Here is a 23,994-nt window from a genome sequence, read left to right as displayed (position 1 = left end):
AATTGTATTTATGAATATTTAAGAATTAAAACCAAAAGACAGCGAGGATGCTGACGGTGAAAGGAGACAGACAAGAAGAGACACATGAGTTCAGAGGAGAAATAAAAGCTGCGAGTTTGAGAGAATTAAAAAACTGAATCATGAATTCAGTTTAAAGGTTTTGGACAAAGACTGATGAACATTTTTTCAGTCTGAATTCTTGACGTGTGTTATTTGTTTTACATAAAGAGTGTTTCTGTGCATTTATTGCAAACTTTAAAAACCTTTTATTTAGTTAGTTCTTTTTTTATCATCTTATTTTAAATGAAAGCAGGTCGTCTTTAACCATTTAGCAATAAACAGTTTGCCTGATGAAGCTCTGGTCACTGAAACGTCCCATTAAAATCAGTATTTATGGAAGTGAGACAGTTTGCTGGAGTTTGAATTATTGACAGAAAGACACACAAACCTTCTGCATGTCTCTGACGTCTCTGTGAAAATCTAACTGTTGTAGGTTCAGTTACGACGTCAGAAACTTTGACGTTAAAATGATGTTTAAAAGTAATCAGATTAACTTAAACTGATTCGTCAAATACGGAGAAACAGAGTGAGAAGATTAAGATCCAGAGAGACAAAGACTGGTGACGTTCAGGAATCTCAGAGAAGTAATGACGATGAGCTGAACGAGGACAAAGACATGAAACATGAGCAGACTTACAGGCGTCTACAGTCACTTTAGCTCCAGCTGCAAACAGGATTTTATCCACAGCAGAACTTGTCACACAGCAACACCACACGTGACAAAAACACAGCGTGACTCCTCAAAGCTTCTCATGAGGACAAATAATTCAACGTTCACACTAAAACTGTGAATTCACTCAAACCTGCTCAGATCACCGACACGACTATGGCACCAAACCTCAGAGGTCACCTTCAACATGAGCTTTGCACTCATGAATACATCCAACACACTTTTCTAATATCTGCAGCGGATAAAGTCTGAAGTTCAGCAGAGTATATCGCAGGAACCTACAAAGTAAGAAAGTTCAGAACCAGCTGGTCACTGTTTAAATCAATCTGAGAGACGAAAGCTAAAACCAGAGATCAAACACATTTTATATTTTCTGTCTCAAAGTTCTTACTTGATTCGACAGTCAGTTGAGTTCCTCGACCAAAAATCAACTTCTGTCCTCCTCCACTTTTCACACAGCAGGAAACACTTCAGCAAAAACCCCAAACTACCAACAAACATCTAAAACGCACTCAAACTCATGACAATTTATTCTGTCAAAGTAACCGAACTGGAAAAGTACTAATACATTCTTTAAAAAGAAAAACAACTGAACAGACATGAAATCACAAGTTTGACTCAGCACTGACGATTTTATAGATTCAGTAAACTGATGTTTTGTCATACGTCATTATTCTATAACTCCTGTAACTCAAACATTCCCTCACGTCTGTCTTTAGTGTTTTATGTCCTTTCTTTCGTCCAGCTGGTTTGAGCTTCTGTAAAATCCTGTGTTTTTCTCAGGTGTTGACCAGGTCCAGGTGAAATTTAACTCACTGTATTTAGAGATCAGAACGTTTTAGACACATTTCCCAAAAAGTGAGATTTAGAGAATTTGGAATTTTCTTCATTAAAGAAGTTTTGTCAGTTTGAACAGAGTTTGACCGACCAGCTCGTTAAAAGGCTCAAAACAGGCTGACGTCTTTTCAGCTGCAGCTGTTTGGAGCTAGAAAAAGTTGCTGTTTGGTTAAAAAATCACATTTTAAGACTTAAAAAAAACATTGTGGTGTTGGACAGTGAAAGTATTGATGCATTTGTCTCCTACCTGAGTCGACTCTCAGCTGAGCTCCTCTCCCAAAAATAATCTTATCTGAGCCGACGTTCACACTGTGACTGACGACTGACCGAAAACCTTGAGAGCGTCAGTCTTTACACTTTTCACACTAATAAACTCATCATTTGAATTAAACAGCATCAACTTTAAACTTCCTTTAATCTGAGGTGGCTCCTTTTCACAAACAGAACAATCGGCTGAGTTTCATCAATCAATCAATCAAGCTTTATTTATATAACGCTTTTCATACATTAAAAATGCAACCCAAGTGCTTAAAGTCACTTTAGGATTTTAGGCACTAAAACAACAGTTTGTCGAGCACAACTGCAGGATTGTTTCTGCTGTTTTAGAGTGAAATCCTCAAATAAAGCGTCAAAATAAAAGTTGTAGTTTTGAACTCACGGCTCTGGACGTTCAGTCTGCTGCCTGATCCAAACACCAGTTTACCGTAACTGGTCCCAGTATTCACACCATGAGACACACCACCACACAAACTGAACTGAGGTCAGCTCAGCATTCACACACATATACACACACACACACACACACACACACACACACACACACACACACACACATACACACACACCTGTTTTATTTTAAATCTCAAATGTTTTTAGACTGATCTGATATCACCGCCTCACTGCTTTTCGTACGGTTCATCTTCAGATTTTTTTTTTCAGACACCCAGTTTGCCTCGTACATTAACGACACAACAACGTGCAGCAATTTACGTTTTTCATTTCAAGGAAAAAGACGTAGAAAATTCTTACAAACCTGTCAGCAGCGTGCAGCTGCTGACGGTGACAACGCTGAAGATCTGAACCTGAAGATCTGAACCTGATTTGTTTCTGTCAAACGTTTTGAACAGCTGGACAAGAAAAGTTTTTCTCATCAGCTCGTTGTCGTTCATTCTTTTTTTTTTGTTAAGACTTAAAACCTTCTGCCTGTGCAGCTTGTTCCTGACATAGATTTAACAGATCAAGTGACATCTTTATGTTTTCTGCTTCACATTATTGTGTCTTCTTTACAGACGCTGACGTTCTCTTCCACATGAACCTTCAACAAATCTGACGAGGGCTGAATTTAAACAGTAAAAACCTCTATAATAATAATAATAATAATAATCTCTGTTATCTCACCTGAGTCGACTCTCAGCTGAACTCCTCTCCCAAAAATAATCTTGTCAGAATTTAATCTCACACTGTGACTGACAGCTGACTGAAAACCTCACCTCACTATTCAATAATCAGCTTCTTACATGAACCAGGACTTCATGCTCACTGGAACTAAATATTCATTTGAACTGTTATTTTTCTTTATAAAAGTCTGATCTTCTTAAAGATGGGAAATAATTCTCCAGATTAAACCTGTTTTTAAGAAACAATCATCATTTTCTGTTCTGTCCTCTCTGAACTGAACGTTTAAGGACTCATCTGTGGACAAAAGTTACCTGATAAGATTTTTGGTTCTTAAATACTGTTTAATTTTTCCTCTTTTTAAAACATTTTTTTGTAACTTTTTTCCATCTTACCTGAGTCGACTCTCAGCTGAGCTCCTCTCCCAAAAATCAGTTTCTCTCCAGCTCCTCTCACACTGTGACCGACAACTGACTGAAAACCTCCGACTCATCTTGAACACGTTAACTTTAATAAACTCGTCATTTATGAAATTAAGTTTTTGCTGCACTTAAGTTTAAAACACAAAAAAAATAAAGATTATTTTAATTTTAGTTTAACGTTTCAGACATTTTGTTTGAAACTTTAAACTGTTTCAAATGTTCAACGCGAGCTCCTCGGTTTTCTGATGATTTTCTGAAACGTCACTAAAGACGTTCTCGACCTGCTGATTTCAAAACACTATAAAATAATGTTTTCATCATTTCTTTACATGTATTTTATTTTATGTTTTTTTCGTCTATGATGAATGTAACTGGAGTATTATTGTTAACATCAATCATAAAATCATTTCACTGTTACAGTTTAACCCAAACATTTAAACCTGGATTAAATAATCTGGGTTTAATGAATTCAGACTCAGCTCTCCAGCTTGTTTAGTTTGTATTTTACTAACTTTGATCTTGATAATACAACTCAGGTCTTCAGAAACTTTTGTCTGAACAGATTTAATTTTCACATTAATCTGAGATCAATGAGAGGGATTGAGGATTACGAAATCCTGGATTTGTTTAACTAACTCTGCATCTCTGCTGTTAAACACAGTTTGTGAAAATAAACTTGACTTACTGGTTTGTACAGTCACTTTTGTCCCGCTTCCAAACACAGTGGCGTAGCCTCCCTGACCAGTCACACCGCCAAACACAGCTCAACAAAAACCAGTGCGAACCACTGGGCCCAGTTTGACTCCAGACGATAGACTAAATATCCTCCAGTAAAACTTTAGTTGCGGCTACTTGTGCAGTTGTTTCTCGCTCTCAACTCTGATTTTAACATTTTACTTGTGTTTAAAAATGTAACGTATTCACCGACCTGTCGACACGATGAGCTTCGTGCCGCCGCCGAAGACGAGTTTGTTTCCACTCCCAAACCCACCACCACACACACTCATACACAAACCTCACATGTACACATAACACTCGTATAAAAATAAAAAATTCATTATTTGTAATGTGATGACAATATTTAATCAAACGTCTTAGAGTTAAAATTAAGAGTCACCATTACAGTTATTATGTAATTTTATTTTTTACTTTAAAAAGTGAAATAATTTGACTTTGTATGTCATAATGTTGATGTAATTTTTGATTTTGACTCAATAAACGTCACAATTTGGACTCATTATCTCGTAGCTTGGACCTGCCATGATATATTTATTTGTTTTTAAATTATTTATAACTTTTCATCCTTTTGGATAATTTATCTTTTCCTGGACTTCCATAAATTTAAGGAATCTTTTTCATAGCTTCTCTTTTGTTTTATTAGTTTTTATCGTTTTCATTGAACGTAAGTGTTTATGCTCTGATTTATTTATTTATCCATGTTTTTGCACATCTTAATATAATTATGTTTTTTGTATTATTCCACACGTTGTTGTGTGTTTCTGCAGATGATGTCGTCCTCTCTGCGCCTCCGTCGGCTCTCCTCATTTCTAACTCTCACAGAGTTCCATTCATTTCTATATTTTTTGTTAATGTGTATTTTTGCCGTCGAGTCAAACCTTGAGAGTAAACATCTAAAGAGTCAAATGAAGAAACTAAATGAATCTTACCAGGTTCAACGGTCAGTTTGGTTCCACTGCTGAAATAAAGTTTGGTTCCTGCCTGATTATTCACACTGTGACACTCACTGGGACAAAAACTGCTGCATGTCATGTCTCCTCCAGTTTTATCCTCACACTGAGTTTATTCATTAATTTAGTCTTTTAATGTGAATTTATTGACTGTTATATTTCATTTATCTGAGTCAAATTTTGGCTGTTCTCTCTCTGCTGTTTCATGTTTCTAAACTCATCATTATTCATCAAGATTTAAATCATTTCACTGAATACAGAATAACTGCTGCAGCTGCAGCCTGCACGCGTCTTTGTGTCCATCAAACTCCAAAGAAATGTCATAAACTGAACTAAACTGAGAAATGAAGGATTCTAATGATGCATTTTAACGTGTGAAATCATGAAAAATGATGTCTTACCAGATTCAATGGTCAGTTTTGTTCCACTGCCGAAATAAAGTTTGTTGACTCCCTGATTATTCACACTGTGACACTCACTGTGACAAATACTGCTGCATGTGACGGTTCCTCTCTAAGTTATACATTTTGTTTGTTCATTGATCTTTATTCTGATTCAGATGTTTATTGTAATATTTCACTGTTTATTTGTGCAGCTGATGTTTCAGAAATATTTCAGAGTTTCACTGTTTGCTTTTTTTTCTACAAAAATGAAATAAACTGAACTGAAAAGAGAAACGAAGGAGTTCAATCCACACATTTTAAAGTATGAAAATAATTGTCTTACCAGATTCAACGGTCAGTTTGGTTCCACCACCAAAATAAAGTTTGTATCCCTGATTATTCACACTGTGACACTCACTGTGACAAAAACTGCTGCTCTTTATTTCTGCTTTTACATTTGATTCATTCTGTCTCGCTGCCTCAGTTCAGACTTTAATCCTCTTTTATGTTTAAGTAATTCACTGACTTTAATATGAACTATAAAATGTGACACGGCGTTGTGTGTTTGTGCAGCTGATGTCTCACTCTGAGGATTTTATCTGCTTCTGTTTATTTCACAGTTGAAACCAGTTTGAGCCAGATTTTTGTTTTTAACTCTTAAAATTCAGATTTTTATTTTATGGTCTGCTGCACAGTCTGCAGCCGGCATGTGTGCAGCTCAGTTTGTGTCAATCAAACTAAAGAAATGTCATAAACTGAACTAAAATGAGAAATGGAGTTCTATTGACACATTTTAATGTTTGAAAATATTCGTCTTACCAGATTCAACGGTCAGTTTGGTTCCACTGCCGAAATAAACTCTGTTTCCACCCTGATTATTCACACTGTGACACTCACTGTGACAAAAACTGCTGCATATGACGGTTCCTCTTTAAGTTATACATTTTGTTTGTTCATCGATCTTTATTCTGATTCAAATGTTTATTGTAATATTTCACTGTTTATTTGTGCAGCTGATGTTTCAGAAATGTTTCAGAGTTTGTGTTTTGTTTTGCTTTTAGGAAAATGTGATAAACTGAACTGAAATGAGAAATGAATTCTATTGATGCATCTTAAAGTGTGAAATCATGAAAAATATTAATATTACCAGATCCAACAGTCAGTTTGGTTCCACCGCCGAAATAGAGTTTGTTTCCCTCATTTTTCACACTGTGACACTCACTGTGACAAAAACTGCTGCTGCCTTTAATCTCTGCTCTTCACATTTATTCTTACTGTCCTGTTGTCTCAGTTTGGACTTTTATCCTCTTATTCTTGTATTACTTTTCATTTAATATCTACGTGTTAACAGGCTGACTCTTTAATCCATACATTTATCCACTTATATGTTGTGATTGATCATCCATCTTATCACTGATCAGTTTATTTGTGCAGCTGAAGTTTCAGAGTTTCACTGTTCTCTGTTTGCTGCGGTTGCTTTTTACAGAATTAAACAATTTGACTCTGTTTAACTTTTATAGTCAGTGTTTCTCTTCAGGACTTTTCCTGATATTTCACTTCACTGGCGAACAGTCAGCAGCCTGCACATCAGTTTGCATCAATCAAACTCCACAAACATGACATAAACTCAACAGAAATGAGAAATGAAGGAGTTCTAATGATGCATTTTAAAGTATGAAATCATGAAAAATATTTGTCTTACCAGATTCAACGGTCAGTTTGGTTCCACTGCCGAAATAAAGTTTGTTTCCTTGATTATTCACACTGTGACACTCACTGTGACAAAAACTGCTGCTCTCACACTGATGCAAGAAATCCTGATTGTTTTTCTCTCCGCTGTGTAACGTGTGTTTGTTCACCGGTTTTATTATTTTTTATTCTCCTTTTCTTGTGTGTGCGTTTTCACTGATGTGTACGCTTAGTGATGGTTGTCTGAAACAACTCCACACCAATAAATACTGTCAAATGTATTTCTTTCAGCCCTTTACAGCAGGTCATGGCTCCACACTTAGATTGACCTTCATGCTATGTATGCTAAAAAAAAAATAAAGACCAGGAACTCACCCTGCAGCTCGTCCACACCGACCTCACAGAGTCCGCTGAGTTCATTTCAGGCTCCACTTCAGTTAAAGTCCACATCTCGAGACCAAAAACATCATGTGGCGTCCAACCAAACAGTGAATTTGTTGGTCCTCAGTTTCCCATAATCCATTTCAACCTAAGACCAAAACGAGTGAAAATTATCCAACGACCTGCTGTTTATTATCATCATACTTAATTACACACATTCTGATTCAGAAATAAAGGTTAATACTGACTGACAGATCCATCACGTGTTGAAGAAAACATCTAAACCTGTAAAATCCAGGACTGTTCCTAGTTTAGCACTGGGAATTAAGTCTTTGTTTCATGGAGACTAACCTGTGTCAAGAAATCTGAATTACTGAACTAATCTCCAAATTGATTAGCAGTTCACCAAAGGTGTGGTGCTCAGTGACGGATGTTTACCTGGTTGGAAAAACAACTGAGCCGAACGGATCTTTGTAGACAGGACGTCATCTTTTTATCCAGCTACCTCTACAAAAACTGCAAAACAGAAGTGCTCACTTCAAGTGCTTGCACCTGCACAGGCCGTTCTAAGTCACCTCACAGAATTAACAACTGTTAAATTATTGCATTTTTTCAGTGTGTTGATGGGATGGAGCATAATGACCCCCCCTGCTGAACAGAAAATAGCTGATATGAACACCAGGTCACATCAAGGACTGAAGGGAAACGAAGTCTGATTATCAGGATATAAAACTGTATCGTCTGCATAAAGATGAATCCGACAATTGGGCATGGATGGGCAACATGTTCTCACTCCAACCTCGTCACATGTCCACGTTTGGTCATGGACTTTCCACGTCCACATATGACGTCCAAGGTACCCTGGGTGTGTTGGTTGTTGACGTTCTGGGACGCCGTGTCAACTTCAGCCTGTTACATGCATTGTCTGTTTTCAAAATACACTTCTGTTTTCACAGGAAATGTACAGTTTGCATACAGTCTCTTTCAAAATAAAAGCAATAGATCGGCACAACACTGTGAACTGATGTTTTTTCCTTCAACAACACACACGTGGTTGGGTTTAGGAAAAAAGAACAGGGTTTTCGTTTAGAATCTTACGGGACGTGAAAACCACTCTCCTGGGTGAAAGTCGGTGTTTGTTGAGCCCATCCATGACCTTACCTGCTCGGCCCACTCGGACTTTCACCACAGTAAATTTCGTTCTTGTCGTGTTTCCCCCTGACACCGCCGGGCGCCATTAAACCATAACAGCGACTGACCACATATTATGCCGACGTTAAAGGACAGCTTTTTTTGTTGGTGTCTGATGCTGCGAGTCACTGCCCAGGGGCCAAACTTTGACGACTTGGGATAAGACAAAATCATTAATATGAACGATGAGCTGAAGAAGACGCCAGTTCAATCCCTGTGGCACACCACTATGATTTGAAATACTAAATGTCACCATGAATGTCTTCCAGGAGAGACCATCTGAAAATGTGTTCAGTTCCCTCCTTCCAGCTGCAGACACTTCACCTTTCGACATGGTCGGACAAAACATCATCGTACAAACCATTTTGTTTTGACCATATCCTTCAGTAACCTGCAAAGATTTGGTTACCCCAACCTTCACAAACTAATGTTGCTCTGATGAGTAGTTAAAAGGTGTTGCTTCAGACTCACAGAGTTCATCTTAATAAAACATGGTCGACTGCATCAAAGCCTTTTGTTCAGACATGATGTTTGACCATGTCTGCAGTCTGCTGTGTCCACATTTGAAGGTGGCCTTTTGGAAGACCAGAAAAAAGACAGATAAGAAAGTTCAACCCCCGCGTGATTGTCAGATTTTATGTTTTGCAAGGTTGCAGAAATTGTCCGATGCAGCCTCCAAACATTGAAAATAGCAGCAGCGTCTTTTGGAGCAGGCTGAGGCCTTTACTTCCTGTCATTCAGTGGTTCCTCTGCGGCCGTACACTGTCACAGTCGAGTCGAGCTGTAGTACCTGTTGGTGTGGAGAAATCCTCATGGATCCCTGCTGTTAGTGATCGGGTTCATGATTCCTCTTAAGCTTCTTCTTCTCTGAGCTAAAAACTCCTCCAGGAGTCAATTTATAGTTTCTGCAACAGGCAGGAAGGAAAGAGCACAACTGATGTGACCTGATTCTGAACCAAACTTCACCTGCGGCCTAAAAACAAATCAGTCTGAGAGGAAGCTCCAGCTCAGAGTGTGTGTTTACGAGTCATATGAAATCCTACAGATTTATAGTTTTAAACCTAAAGTTACTGTGGTCATGTTTAGGTAAAGAAACAAGGTGGGGATGTACCTTAACACAAAGTTCACACCTTCTGAACACCGGTCTCCTGAGGAAAGTCCTGTGTTTTGTGATCCATCCACCGTCGCAACCTACCTCACCATACCGGACGCACAGAGGTACAATACGCACCAAGCATGTCAGTTTTGAAGGTATCGGGTTACAACCCAACTCACCAAATACCGCCGCTTTGTCAGTGATGTCGGCCTCAGATACTGACGCACAGAGGCACTTTCCTCAGCGGTATGATACACACCAGGTACATCTGTGTTAGAGGCAGTGGGCAACAAACCAACTCGCCAGATACCACCGCTTTGTCAGTAGTGTCGGGGACAGCCACGGACACACAGAGGCACTTTCCTCAGCGGTATGATTGTCATTGGACGCTGCTGACAGACACGGACAAACTGAGGCAGCAGCACGAAATGCACGGGGTGGCGACAGTTTGTAACACCACTGGCAACTACCATAAGATAAAGCATGATTAAGTCCACATAGGGTGGGGGGGTCCAAAAACTCACATGCATTATTTTATCTACACTGTTAGTTTGTTTTGAAAGACTGTACGTACATAACTATCAGAAACTCTCCATTTTAAACTGAAATTTATTTAGAAAAACAAAGCACATACCAAGCATAAATTGACACACTGTCCCTGAATGTCCAAATCTGACGTAAGAGGGTACATAGCCAACTCATCCTCACTGTGACCTCATCACATGTCCACGTTTGGTCATGGACTTTCCACGTCCACATATGACGTCCAAGGTACCCTGGGTGTGTTGTTGACGTTCTGGGACGCCGTGTCAACTTCAGCCTGTTACATGCATTGTCTGTTTTCAAAATACACTTCTGTTTTCACAGGAAATGTACAGTTTGCATACAGTCTCTTTCAAAATAAAAGCGCTACGTTGGTACAGCACCACCAACTGATGTGTTTTCCTTCAACAACACACATGTGGTTGAAAAAAGAACAGGGTTTGGCTTAAGAATCTTACGGGACGCGACCCATCCACCAGCCCTCCTGCCCACCCCACTCGGACTTTCACTGCCTTAACTCTCGTCCTTGTCCCTCCGCGTGTATCAACTGGCCATGTATCTTGCCAACGTTAAAGGACACCTTTTTTCATTGGTCTCTGACTCTACAAGTCACTGCCCAAGCGCCAAACTTCAGAGTGAGATTGGGCTCAGGTAGTGCGTCATATTTAGACGTGATGGGAGAAGAACTTGTTGGGTATCTATAGATGACCCGCTGATGACTATGTGGTTTTGGTGCATTACTTTTCGTAGGAAAAATAACAAACAGTTTATGAGAGCAGCCTGGTAACAGTTCATTCATTAAACAGAGACGCAGCACTGAGCAGCTTCTTCAGACGTGTGCAGACGATACTTGTTGTGACATCAGTTACACTTAAACCCTTCAGTCTTGAGTGCTGATATGGTAATTATGGTTATAGTTATTATTTAAATTATTATTCAGAGTTCCAAACTGAGAGTTTAGTTTATTTAATGAGACTGAATTAACTGAATTATTTTTCCCTTTTATGGGGAACAGTGCCCCAAGAGGTGATTTGATGTCAATTGAAACATATTATTTAACACAGTTAATAATTATGTGTAATAATTATTGATAAGTACTGATGGCCGTTTGAAGTTTGAGTTCACACATATCGAAGCAGCCATTAGGTCTATTTAAAGTCAGAAATCACAAGTAACAGACATGCTTATCAGGTGACACTTCTGTTTCCAAAACTATTTTTGTTTTATATTTTAAAGTATCAGAGTTGATATTTGCAGATGGGTCACAGCAGCACAGCGATGTGTTGAATACAAAGTGACAGACTGTCTCTGCTCCACTAGATGGCAGCGTCTCTCTGAGCTTTTTAGTCAGAAAGAATTATGTGAGATGAATTCACACATTTGCTGTCTGGACATTAACATTAAGTTTTTGTCGGGGCAGAATCATAAATATTAATTGTTTCTTTGTAGTTTTCTTGTATAAGTTTTAAGTTTTATGACGAGTCAAAGATGAATCATTTCATCATCATTCTCACGAGATCTTTTTAATCCAGCCTGTAACGAGCAGTCATCTGTTTCAATATTTTAATATGTATTTTTCCCTGAATTAATTAATTGATTGATTGAGTAATAATATATTTATGTATTCCTCTAATGTCTCCTTGAACAGTGTTGTAAAACTGTTTGTCTCTGTCAATGACCTGTAAAGCACTCTGTACTGTGCTATATAAATAAAGTTTATTCATTCATTTTTTTCTCTGTCCACGTGCAGCACCGTGCAGCTGCTGACGCTTCACTGATGTTGGTTCATGATTAAACAGATGGAAGATAAGATTAAACTTTACTGCTGTGAAATAAACAAAGGACCAGTAAGACACACAGAACGGTGTCATGCAGTATTATTCTGTAGTATTTACTTTGATACTGAGCCAAAACCTGAGCAGCCAACAAGGATTCAACAAACTGTTTCCTCGTTTCAAATGAAGCCTCAGTTCAAACCTGCTCCCCGTCTGAAAACACTCACTGGTCTTCCTGGAATCAGCCCTCCCTCCTCTTCCTGCTCTCACACACAGCCAGCTCCACTCTGTTCCTCCCCTTCACATCTGCACTTTATAAATGGGTGGAACCAACATGGTGGTGACGTGACAGAGCTGACAGGCTGCATTCACTGCATGATCACATGATGCTGAGATCAGAGCTCAGACTAGTTTCACTTCTCAGGAAGTGAGACTCACACAGTCACTGCCACGAGGTGAAATGGCGCAGCAAGGAGCTCAGCTGGACCCCCTAAAGTTCTCTTGTTCCATCTGTCTGGATCTACTGAAGGATCCGGGGACTCTTCCCTGTGGACACAGCTACTGCATCAACTGTATTCAGCAAAGTTTCCTTTGTTCCACATTATTACAAGCAGACCAACCATTTCAATCATCATCTTCATACACATTTTGGTTTCCATTACTTTACTGCTATCTGAGCAGGTTTGAGGGTGAAAAAGAGGATCTTGATCCCAAAAGTTGGAGAGAGCACGAGTTCAGGCTGCCGTCACTTATCCCTGCATCACGTGACTCCAATCAGCAGTTTGTGAAATACTCAGACCGGCCCGTCTGGCACCAACAACCATGCCACGTTCAAAGTCACTTCTTATGAGACAGATTTAATTTACCGTCTATCATTTTACTTTTTTCGGGAATGGTGCCCAAAATTTAATATTTAACTAAAAGTAATTATTAAACATTTTAATAATTACTATTTCTGAAAGCCTTTTGAAAACTTTGAACCCAGAGTTTCCAACAACTCCTTTAAGTTTACTTTAACATGTGAAAAGCTGAAATAACATTAAAAGTCAAACTGCTGTGAGCTGAGTGTCGTAGTTTTAAGTCCATCTGTTCTTACTGCCTGTTGTAAATGTCAGATAACACACCCTGCCTCTCACCACTCCTTGTGGGATGCAGTAAAGCCTGAAAAGCCTTCCCTCTCCTCCCTCCTCCTGAAACCAGCTCCACCCTGTCAACAGATTTGTTTTCTGATCAGGGAGAATCAAACTATTTGACAGTCACCGTCTCAGAGAGGTGAAATGGCGCAGCAAGGAGCTCAGCTGGACCCCCTAAAGTTCTCTTGTTCCATCTGTCTGGATCTACTGAAGGATCCGGGGACTCTTCCCTGTGGACACAGCTACTGCATCAACTGTATTCAAAGCTTCTGGGATGGAGAGGATGAGAAGAGAATCTACAGCTGCCCTCAGTGTAGGCAGAGCTTCACACCGAGGCCTGTCCTGATGAAAAACACCATGTTAGCAGATTTGGTGGAGGAACTGAGGAAGACTGGACTCCAAGCTGCTCCTGCTGATCACTGCTATGCTGGAGCTGAAGATGTGGCCTGTGATGTCTGCACTGGGAGGAAACTGAAAGCCTTCAAGTCCTGTCTGCAGTGTGTGGCCTCTTACTGTGAGAAACACCTCCAGCCTCATCGTGACTCGGCTACATTCAAGAAACACAAGCTGGTGGAGCCCTCCAAGAAGCTGCAGGAGAACATCTGCTCTCGTCATGATGAGGTGATGAAGATGTTCTGCCGCACTGATCAGCAGTGTATCTGTTATCTCTGCTCTGTGGAGGAACATAAAGGCCACGACACAGTGTCAGCTGCAGCAGAAAGGACTGAGAGGCAGAGAGAGCTGGAGGGGAGTCGACAAAACATCCAGCAGAGAATCCAGGACACAGAGAAAGATGTGAAGCTGCTCCAACAGGAGGTGGAGGCTATCAGTCGCTCTGCTGATAAAGCAGTGGAGCACAGTGAGAAGATCTTCACTGAGCTGATCCGTCTCATGGAGAAAAGACGCTCTGATGTGAAGCAGCAGCTCAGATGGCAGCAGGAAACTGAAGTGAGTCGAGTCAAAGAGCTTCAGGAGAAGCTGGAGCAGCTCTCACACACAGAGGATCACAAGCAGTTTCTACACAACTACCCCTCACTGTCAGCACTCAGTGAAGCCACACACTCATCCAGCATCAACATCCGTCCTCGCCACTACTTTGAGGACGTGACAGCGGCTGTGTCAGGAGTCAGAGATAAACTACAGGACGCTCTGAGGGACACATGGACAAACGTCTCACTGACAGGGACTGAAGTGGATGTTTTACTGCCACAACCAGAGCCCAAGACCAGAGCTGAGTTCTTCAGATATTCACGTCACATCACACTGGATCCAAACACAGCACACACACTGCTGTTATTATCTGAGGGGAACAGGAAAGTGACAGTAATGAGACAACAACAGTTTTATTCTAAACACCCAGACAGATTCACTGGATGTTGGCAGGTCCTGAGTAGAGAGAGTCTGACTGGACGTTGTTACTGGGAGGTGGAGTGGAGAGGAGGAGTTTATGTAGCAGTCGCATACAAGAATATCAGCAGAGCAGGGGATGAATGTTTATTTGGACACAATGACAAATCTTGGATGTTATATTGTTACAATAACAGTTACAACTTTTATCACAACAAAGTCCAAACTCCCGTCTCAGGTCCTCGGTCCTCCAGAGTAGGAGTGTACCTGGATCACAGTGCAGGTATTCTGTCCTTCTACAGCGTCTCTGAAACCATGACTCTCCTCCACAGAGTCCAGACCACATTCACTCAGCCTCTCTATGCTGGACTTATGGTTCTTAATGATGGAGACACAGCTGAGTTGTGTCAAGTCAAATAGTCAGAAGTCATTTAAGGGTTAAACTCTGTGTTTGGTCTCCATGTTTGTTGCTGACAGCTGATTGTTGTGGCGTTTCTTCACTGCACACAGATCAGCTGTCAGTCAAACATTGTGGGCGGGACTTTGACATCTTCTCCTGAGTTGTTGTGTAAATGTTTGAGTGTGTGTAGGTGGCGCTCCTTCCTGTGTGTGTTCAGCCATGGAGGCTCTCACTGCTCATGATGATGTTTGTTGAGCTGAAGTGACATTTCTCTGCATGAAAATAATGTGGACTTCTCTGGGCTCTAAATGTCTGATCAATCTTTGTATTGATGTGTTTGTATGTTGTTGTGTGTGAAGAGAGAAAGCAGCAGAGCTCCTTTATCCTCCACACTTTGTTCTCTGTGCAAAGAAATGTGTGCTCACATTGATTTGTTTGTGTTTCTACTTTTACTTCAATAAAGTTTTACTTGTGATCAACTGTTACAACGAGTTCTTGTCTCTGTGGTAAAACCTGCTCATGTAAATATTCTCATAAATAACTTCAGTTGTGACTCAGAGCCAGAAGAAAACTACAAACATAAGACCCATAAAACATTTGAAATAAACAAATAAATAAACTCCTCATTTCAACCTGAGCTGAGCTTTTTTCATTAATACTCCACAATAAATAAATAAATAAATAAATAAATAAATATACATATAACAGGAGCTGCTGGTGACTTAATTAAATCTTTAATCAATTTCTGATTTTAATTTATTTTATTGTCTGTGTCTCTGTGTGTTTCCTGTCTGATCTTTATCGGCAGTTTCAGGTTTGACTGTTGAAATGTGGTTTTAACTGATGAAACTGCTGCACTGAGTGCACACACACACACACACACACACACAACCATGAGCTGCTGTACGAGCGACTGGTACTCTGTCAAATTCACAGCAGAGCAGGACGCCACAGGAAACTGCTGCTTTCCTTTGACCTCCTGCTCATGAACAAAACAAAAACCCAAACAGCATCCAAAGCTGAATGAATGTTTATTAGGAACAAACAGGAAACATTTCAACATGGAAACCAGGACAGCTGTTGCACAAAAAGCTCAGGATAGAAATCACATGAATTTATAGTTACACCTTCAATTTTATTTACAGGTTTGTGAAGGCCGGTTTCTACAGTGGCTCCTGAGGGACAAAACACACGCAAGCGAGGAGGATACACAGCAGTGTGCTCTGAATTATAGAAGGCAACAAATACTAACAGGTGAACATGAAGAGGAATGAGCTGAACCAAAGTCTGGAAACTTCAGTTTTTAGCTTTTTTTTTTTTTTTTTTTTTTCTTTGCTAAAATTATTTGGTGTATCCTATCGTTTTATTATTTTTGTATGTGTTCTAATTTTTGTAGCATTTTTTAAACGCTTCATTTTTTAAATTTACATTAATGTTTGTGATTTAATATTTCCATTATTTCTGAATTTTGGTTTTCAGTTTTCTCTTCTCAGTTTTCAGACACTGACAGGAATCTGTTCTGAATTAAACAACATGAGAAATAAAATTAACATGTTCATGTCATTACGTTTGTTTATACTAAAGTGTCACTTTTCTCTTTCTCTGTTTGTTTTGAAGCTCATTTTTCAAACTGACAGAATCAAACAATACAATAAAAAAATGCCACTAACACTAAATGTTCATGTTGTTACTTGCGTTGTTATGTCAGTATGCAGGTCTTCAGGTCGCGGTCTAAAAATGGGCCGTGGGTTCATTCTGAATGGACCGCAAGTGACTCACTTTATTTTGAAGTGCAGTGAATTTCCACCACAAAGCTTTTACTTTGAAGTGCTGTTTCCTGCTGTGGAGTGAGTGACTGACGGACAGCTCCTGGACAGAGACAGAGAACCAGCTGGAGGACATGTCCAAACACACGTATGACACTGAATATATTAAACTGTGTGAACGCTGAACTGATGACTGAGGAGAGATCTGGACCAGCTGGGAAACGCTGCTTTATGTTTTCAGCTTCTCTGAATTAGGAGCTCATTTCTCAGATGTTAACAGTCTCTCTTTTCAATCAATACTTTCATATGTGTTTGAGTATTTTGTTGTTTATGTTTACGTTCATACTTTTTTATGTTTTGTGTTTGTCATATTTCTGAATTGGCAGAGTGTTCCTCAAACACTAAAAAAATGCACTCTGAATCTAAAAAATGTGACAAATAAAAATGTTTAAAATTAAATGTTTGCACTTTCACTTTTGTCAGTTCTCTGGTATTTGGTGTATTTGATTGTGTTAATATTTTTGTATGTGTTTTAGTATTTGTAGTTTTTTTTACTTTACAGAAATTATTTAAAATGTTTGTGTGTTGATTTTTGCCTCCGCCAACAAGGTCGTGTTTTCGGTCAGTTTGTCCATCAGTAGGATTTGGATCTGAAAACCTGCTGACCTGATTTTCATGACAGTCGGTGGAACGGCAGAGAAAATGCCAGAAAAGAATCCAGTAAATCCTGGAGGTGATCTGAATCACAGGGCCAACACACTCATTATGTCGGCCCTGGTGACCGCCTGCACTCTGAGCGAGACGTTTGTGTTTCACTCGTTTTTGTATTCAGGGTGTATTTTTTAAGACATGAATAAAAATACTCTCAAAACAAATAAATTAGTTCAAACTTTCATTTATATCCTGGTATTTTCTCAGTTCTCTGGTATGTGGTTTTTTAAACATTTATTTTGCACATATTTTAATGTATTTGCATCATTTTTAGATTTTTGGTGTTGAACTCTTTGTGTTAATGTTTTCAATTATTTTTGTATTTTAATTTTTGAACATGATGTGTATTTCTCAAACATTAAATTAATTTCAGATGACAAAAAAAAAAAAATCTGAATGTTTGTGTTTTGCTCTGATGTACGTTTTGTCCTCAGAGGCCACCATAGTTTTCAAAATGTCAAGAAATCTATTTTCCTGTGATGAATGATGAATAACGTTGTTTAAAGAACAGTTTTTCAGATCAGACACACTTCAGGTCCAACCCAGTCACCAGAATAATTGTTGGCATCGTACATTTCTGCAGATCACAGATACGTTACATTTGTAAATTTTGATTATTATTTTGGCTTTAAACACCTGATCTCAGTGGCGCCATCGCCGCCGGAAACACAGCGATGTCACTGTGGAAAATAATCACTTAACGTAGCAGGAAGAACTCTGATGTTGTGTTCACACCAGACACGATGCAAATGTTTGCTTTGCGTTACTGCTGCGAGTTTGGACGCTAGAATATTTTGTGTTGTGTTGATTCGTTTCATACTCGAAATTGCTGAATCACTGAATAAAGTTCTGCCAGTACACCCTCGGTGACATACATCCCCAGAAGATCTCAATGCTGATTGGCTATCGCGTACCAGTTTGCAGAAACATACAACGCCAACATTTTGTTTTGATGCCCGGGCTGTCGAGAAGCTTCGTCTGTTTTTCAGACGTGATGGTCGATGACTCGTCTGCGTTAGTAGAGCACTGCTCTGATGGTGAGGATGGTGTTGAAGGCCAGAGTTTTGGTGAACACCACTCTCACTGCGTTCATCACCAGCAGGAAGTAGTTCAGTTTGGCTCTCTCTGTGCAGGAGAGAAAAAATAATCGTCATGTTCAGCCCGTCTGAATCAGCGTCTGTGACTCATGTTCAGGTGCGTTTGTAGGCTCACCTGGATGAATGTCAGCACACAGCTCAACTGGTGGGAACAGAAAACACGTCAGTCAGAGACACAAAGGAAACGGCAACTCACACAAACATCCGTACATTTAATAATTATTCTACAGTTTGAGATTCACAGAGTCATTTCTTCAATAACCTGTCTATTTGTTTGTCGTTTGTTGTTAAAAATACTTTCCCACAAAAACACTTTGAGTTGATGTTCAAACAGTTTAAATGAACAAAGTGATGAATTAAATCAGAACATGTCTGATGACACCAAAACAACAAAGACTTTAAGGCTGTTTTCACATTTGGTCCTTTTCAGATGAACCAAACTCAGTCTTCTTAAAGTGCACCAAAAAGTGGACCAACTGAAAAGTGACTTGTTCGTTTTGTGTTCACATCGTCAGTTCATTTGAAAGAGGCCTCAGTCCTCTCTGAGTCCACACTGTATATAATATATAGTGTTTTCACTGTGACGTGGCGCTGCAGTGAGGTCATGGAGCTCCTCACTCTCAGATGAGCTTATAATTGGAGGAGACCTCAGTGTGTCTGTGCTGCAGACTGTTGCTGTTTGATGTGTTCTTCGTTCCACATCTGGAGTCGTGCAGCATCCTCTGTGGACCAAACTGCTCCTCGTCCTGCGTCCTTGCAGGTGTTACAGGCCCACGTGGTGTCGTCTGTATTTCCAAGCGTCCCAGGTCACATCATGTGATCCAGAGGGCTGAATACAACGGCACAGAGCAACGTGAACCTGGAGCGCACTGCAGTTCACTTAACCTGTGAACACTCTTTGTGTTTTCAGCCCTCTAAACAGACTCAGAGCGGTGACTCAGCATTTGTTGGGCACAGCTAAACACTCCAAGAGAACTAAAGAGGAGGTCTTGAGAAGAGAACTGAGGTCTGAGTTTGGTTCGCTTCAAGTCCACAGTGCAGTTCACTGAACCTGTGACCTGTGGACACAAAGCGCTCCAGCTGCAGCACAGACACACTGAGGTCTCCTCCAATTATAAGCTCATCTGAGAGTGAGGAGCTCCATGACCTCACTGCAGCGCCACGTCACAGTGAAAACACTATATATTATATACAGTGTGGACTCAGAGAGGACTGAGGCCTCTTTCTGCTGGTTCACCTTTTGGTGCACTTTGAGAGGACTGAGTTCAGTTTGTGTAAAAAGGACTCTGTGTGAAAACACTCCCAGTTCAGTTAAAAACTCTAAAGTCTAGTTATGTTTGTGATATTTTACTCTCAACATTATTTTCCATCAGAAAAATCTTCTTACTGATTTCGTTGTTGCCCGGCGTGCCGTGCAGCTCGCAGGAGTGCAGCGTCTGGTTGGTGAACGCAGCGTAGTAGTACGTTTTCTGAGTTGTGGACAGAACGGCCTCGCTGGTGCTCATGTTGAACGAACCCTCCTTCGCATTCAGAACCAGTGTACCAACCTGCGGACGGAAATCAGTCGCCAGACAAACCTCCGGACCCCGCGTGTAGTTCTCCTGGCCCTCGGGCTGCAGAGGACTCAGGACGAACATGGCCGGTTCCACCGCAGCATTATCTGCACAGGGACAGAGAGCGTGATGCAGCAGATCCACACGGCTCGTTGGAACAGAATAATTAATAAACAGATTATATTCATGCACAATATGTTGGAAACATTCATCCAGAAATGATTTGTTTTTTTAAATATTCTCAAAACATTACGCTCAGAATATTTCTCTGAAACATTTTACAGGAACAAAATTATGAACATTTTTATGTCAATTCAATGATTTATTGTCCCATAAAGTCAAACTAATTATCTTTTATTGTTGCTCAGTGCGAGCTTACTGCATCACTGCCAATATTGTGTTTATACCTTTGATTTCTGTTTGTCAAAATTATAATGGAAAGTTTTTCTCAATATATATTTTTATTCATTTTACTGCAGCTTCTGTTCCACCTCACAGCATTTTATATTTCAGGTTTTTTTCACTTTAATGTCTGTGAAAGTTTTAATATATTTTATGTGTAAAAGATCTTTAAGTTGCATTTCTTGTACAACACTGTTGTTACTCTTATATTAATACTCATCCATATTATCATCAGTCTGCATTTATATTTCTTACTGTCAGAGTGATGAAACAAGAAATTAAAGCATCTCAAAGAGTTCGTCCTTTTTTTTTTTCTTTAATAAAACCACGTACTTAAAAATATTAAATATTATTTCTTCTTTTTTATTTTAATGCCTTTTAACTCTCCACCTGTGATAGTTTGAAGATTTATTTTTCTGGTTTATGTGAAGCAGCTTTTACAACATTTTAACGTCCATATTATTCAATATTAATATTTATTATTAGTCTGAATTTTTATTTCTCCAAAGACAAACAGCACGATACCATGATACTGTAACATTTCTGAGACTTTAACATTTAACACCTGCCAAATTTTATTTAAAATCCTAAAAACATTTCAGACACTTTGAGACAGATCTGGCTTCAATAAATCACTCTGCATTTAATTGTGTTGTTTTCATTTTACTGCCTTTGAACTGTCCCCACTAACAGCTGTACGCGTTTAACTTTCGTAAACGATTATTCTGAAACAGTCAAACATATAAATAACAAATGTCAGAATGAAATATCAAGAGACAACAACAAGGCTGCTAAAACAGAGTTTAAGACCTGAGGGACTGAAGGGATTATAAACCACTTAAGTCCATAAATAAAAATAAAATCAATCAATACAATAAAACAATAATAATAATAATAACAATGATAATAATAATAATAATAATAATAATAATATCAGGACTTTATCAGGATTTTAAGAGACGTTAGAGGACGACGCCGGCTCCTGTTCTAGCTTCAGTAAATCACTCTATGTTTAATTAAATTATTATTTTTAAGGTTTTACTTTAATGCCTTTTAACTCTGCCCTGCTAATAGTTTTAATGTTTGTTTTCATTTTAATAAAAGCACTCAGATGGATTAAATTCTCACTGTTATGATAATCAGTCAAGCAACATAAAAACAACAAGAATCAGTTTCTGATATCAAGAAACAACAACAAGCCTGTTGAAACAAAATCTAAGACCTGACAGATGATATTTAACTGTACGGATTCAAATCCACTTCAGTCCATACATTTTAAAAAACAACAACATATAATTACATTTTTAGGATTTTGAAACACTTCAGAGGCGCGGCTCCTGATCTGCCTTCAATAAATCACTTTAATAATTAGTTTTATAATGTTGAAGTTTCAGGTTTTAAATCTAATAACTGTTGAGTCTCCTCGCGAAGAGTTTATAGATATTTAATCTTCCTGATAAAGACCTGATAAATTTGATCGATTTGATCGTAGGTTTTAAAACCATTTAGGTCTGTAAATTAGAAGAAAGACTTTTCAGGATTGTAAGAGACATTAGAGGACGGCTGTGGCTCCTGATCTGCCTTCAATAAATCACTTTAATAATTAGTTTTATAATGTTGAAGTTTCAGGTTTTAAATCTAATAACTGTTGAGTCTCCTCGCGAAGAGTTTATAGATATTTAATCGTCATAAAAAGCACTCTGAGCTTAAATTCTCACTAAATAATAACTTAAATTTCAAGAAACAACAAGGCTGTTGAACAGAATTTAAGACCCGATAAATTAGAATTGATCGTAGGTTTTAAAACCATTTAGGTCTGTAAATTAGAAGAAAGACTTTTCAGGATTGTAAGAGACATTAGAGGACGGCTGTGGCTGCTGTTCTACCTTCAGTAAATCACTTTTGCTTTTCTCTTTAATGCTTTTTAACTCTTCATCTGAAACTGTTTCTAATAGTTTTATTTTATATGAAGCTATTTGAGCTGCCTCTCTCTTACAACTAATTAACTGTTTCATGATTCATCACCACTATTATTATTTCTGATTCCTCGCAGTATCACAACACACCAACACACTGAGTTTCAGGCCGAGAATGTTGCAGCGTTTTCAACTGTTTCAGGCTTTGAACTGACAGAAAACATCATGAAGACATTTTGAGACTTTTCCAGGACGTCTGGTTGCAGACCCTCCGTCTCCTCCTGAATCTGGTCTTGTTTAATTCTGCATTTAGAGTTTCTGAGTTACAGTGTCAGAGGACGTCTGCAGCTCTGTTTCACAGCAGCTCGTCGTCTCATCACAACTCAACTGAGCCGTCAAGTTTAAGCTTCAAAACATAAAAACTCGCCTCCAGAACTGAACAGAAGCCGTAAATGGAACTAAAAGTAACCATGGTGACAGGTACAAAGAGTGTTTTCTTACCTTTATGAGTGACTTTGAGACTGATGGGATTCCCGAATGTAAAGGTATCACAGTGTTACAGCCTTGTACAAAAACCTCAGAGCTGTCAATCATCCTCACAGAAGCTCAAAAATATTAAAATCCACCTCACGTCGACACAAATGGATCTGTGACACACAGAGGACCAAACACACAGAGTCAGAGTCGTGTGTTTATCTGCTAAATGTAGAAATATCCCACATTTGAGCAGCTCACGCAGCAGCACAGCAACGACACCACGTTCACTAAAATGAAGAAACGTGAATGTTTTCATGTAGAAAAGAATCAGCTGAGGACTCACCTGAAACACAGACAGTGTCTGAGTGTTAATGTGCAGATTCTGGATGTTTCTGACTGTGATCAGACAGTTTGGAGCAGACTGGAGGTTTTTGTACAGCTCTGTGTGGATGTTCAGTCAGTGTGGATATCCCACCCCAACACCGTGAAAAAACCTCGTACAAAAACCTCTCACAGCTGCAGGAGGAAGCGGCACAGTGTCACGGCAGAAACTACCCTGCTCAGGTTTCACACAAACACATAAATCAATCCAAACATCCAGTGCACTTTTATTTTACATTTACATTTTACATTTTCTCTGGGATCAAGGTGCAACATATTAAATGTAACGTAGAAGAACAGCATCAGTCTCTGAGAAGATGTATCAGTGCAATAAAAACAATACTTCAAACTTAACAAAGTCATTTTCATATAATATCAAAACATTAAGTTTATGACCACCTGTCTCTGAAGCAAAGATTCACGACTACATGATGTTGAGTTTAGACACAAAGCAAACAGTGCCTAAATCACTACAGTTCCTCACTTACATTAAAGCACTTATTTTTTGTTTTACAACTTTTCTGGAATTTCATGTTTGATGTATGTTTAAATATGCAAATGAGGCGTTATCTCATTAAATTTGCGTAAATTTCCAGAACAGAAATCTGAACTAAAATAAATCTAAATTTATACTTTGGATTTTTCTTTTTTACAGAGACATAAAACATAAAACCAGCATCA

At 39.0% G+C, this 23,994-nt stretch overlaps 2 protein-coding genes across 2 annotated transcripts; one reads left to right on the top strand and one right to left on the bottom strand.

The window, feature by feature from the left end:
• Positions 1–13,194: 13,194 nt before the first annotated feature.
• Positions 13,195–15,493, top strand: LOC144464973 (E3 ubiquitin/ISG15 ligase TRIM25-like). Its single transcript, XM_078172814.1, has one exon. The coding sequence runs from the start codon at positions 13,408–13,410 to the stop codon at positions 15,028–15,030; it is 1,623 nt and encodes a 540-aa protein (XP_078028940.1). The 5' UTR covers positions 13,195–13,407; the 3' UTR covers positions 15,031–15,493.
• A 531-nt stretch (positions 15,494–16,024) lies between these two features.
• Positions 16,025–23,439, bottom strand: LOC144464975 (uncharacterized). Its single transcript, XM_078172817.1, has 5 exons — positions 23,276–23,439; positions 22,957–23,102; positions 19,972–20,244; positions 18,700–18,726; positions 16,025–18,612 (listed from the first exon to the last, which is right to left on the bottom strand). Exons 3-5 carry the CDS (start codon positions 20,219–20,221, stop codon positions 18,503–18,505), a joined length of 387 nt encoding a protein of 128 aa, XP_078028943.1. The 5' UTR covers positions 20,222–20,244; positions 22,957–23,102; positions 23,276–23,439; the 3' UTR covers positions 16,025–18,502.
• Between the last annotated feature and the right edge of the window lie 555 nt (positions 23,440–23,994).

The sequence above is a fragment of the Epinephelus lanceolatus genome, chromosome 12 (assembly GCF_041903045.1).
Source record: "Epinephelus lanceolatus isolate andai-2023 chromosome 12, ASM4190304v1, whole genome shotgun sequence".
Lineage (NCBI taxonomy): Eukaryota > Metazoa > Chordata > Actinopteri > Perciformes > Serranidae > Epinephelus > Epinephelus lanceolatus.
This window is presented reverse-complemented; position numbering and strand designations above follow the sequence as displayed.

Excerpts from the sequence above, each read along its gene's own strand:
- LOC144464975 (XM_078172817.1), bottom strand. The coding sequence starts at position 20,221 with ATGTTCGTCCTGAGTCCTCTGCAGCCCGAGGGCCAGGAGAACTACACG. Across the intron at positions 18,727-19,971 it reads GCCGGGCAACAACGAAATCA|TTGAGCTGTGTGCTGACATT; the intron begins GTAAGAAGATTT and ends TGTTCCCACCAG. Across the intron at positions 18,613-18,699 it reads GTGTGCTGACATTCATCCAG|AGAGAGCCAAACTGAACTAC; the intron begins GTGAGCCTACAA and ends TCTCCTGCACAG.
- LOC144464973 (XM_078172814.1), top strand. The coding sequence starts at position 13,408 with ATGGCGCAGCAAGGAGCTCAGCTGGACCCCCTAAAGTTCTCTTGTTCC.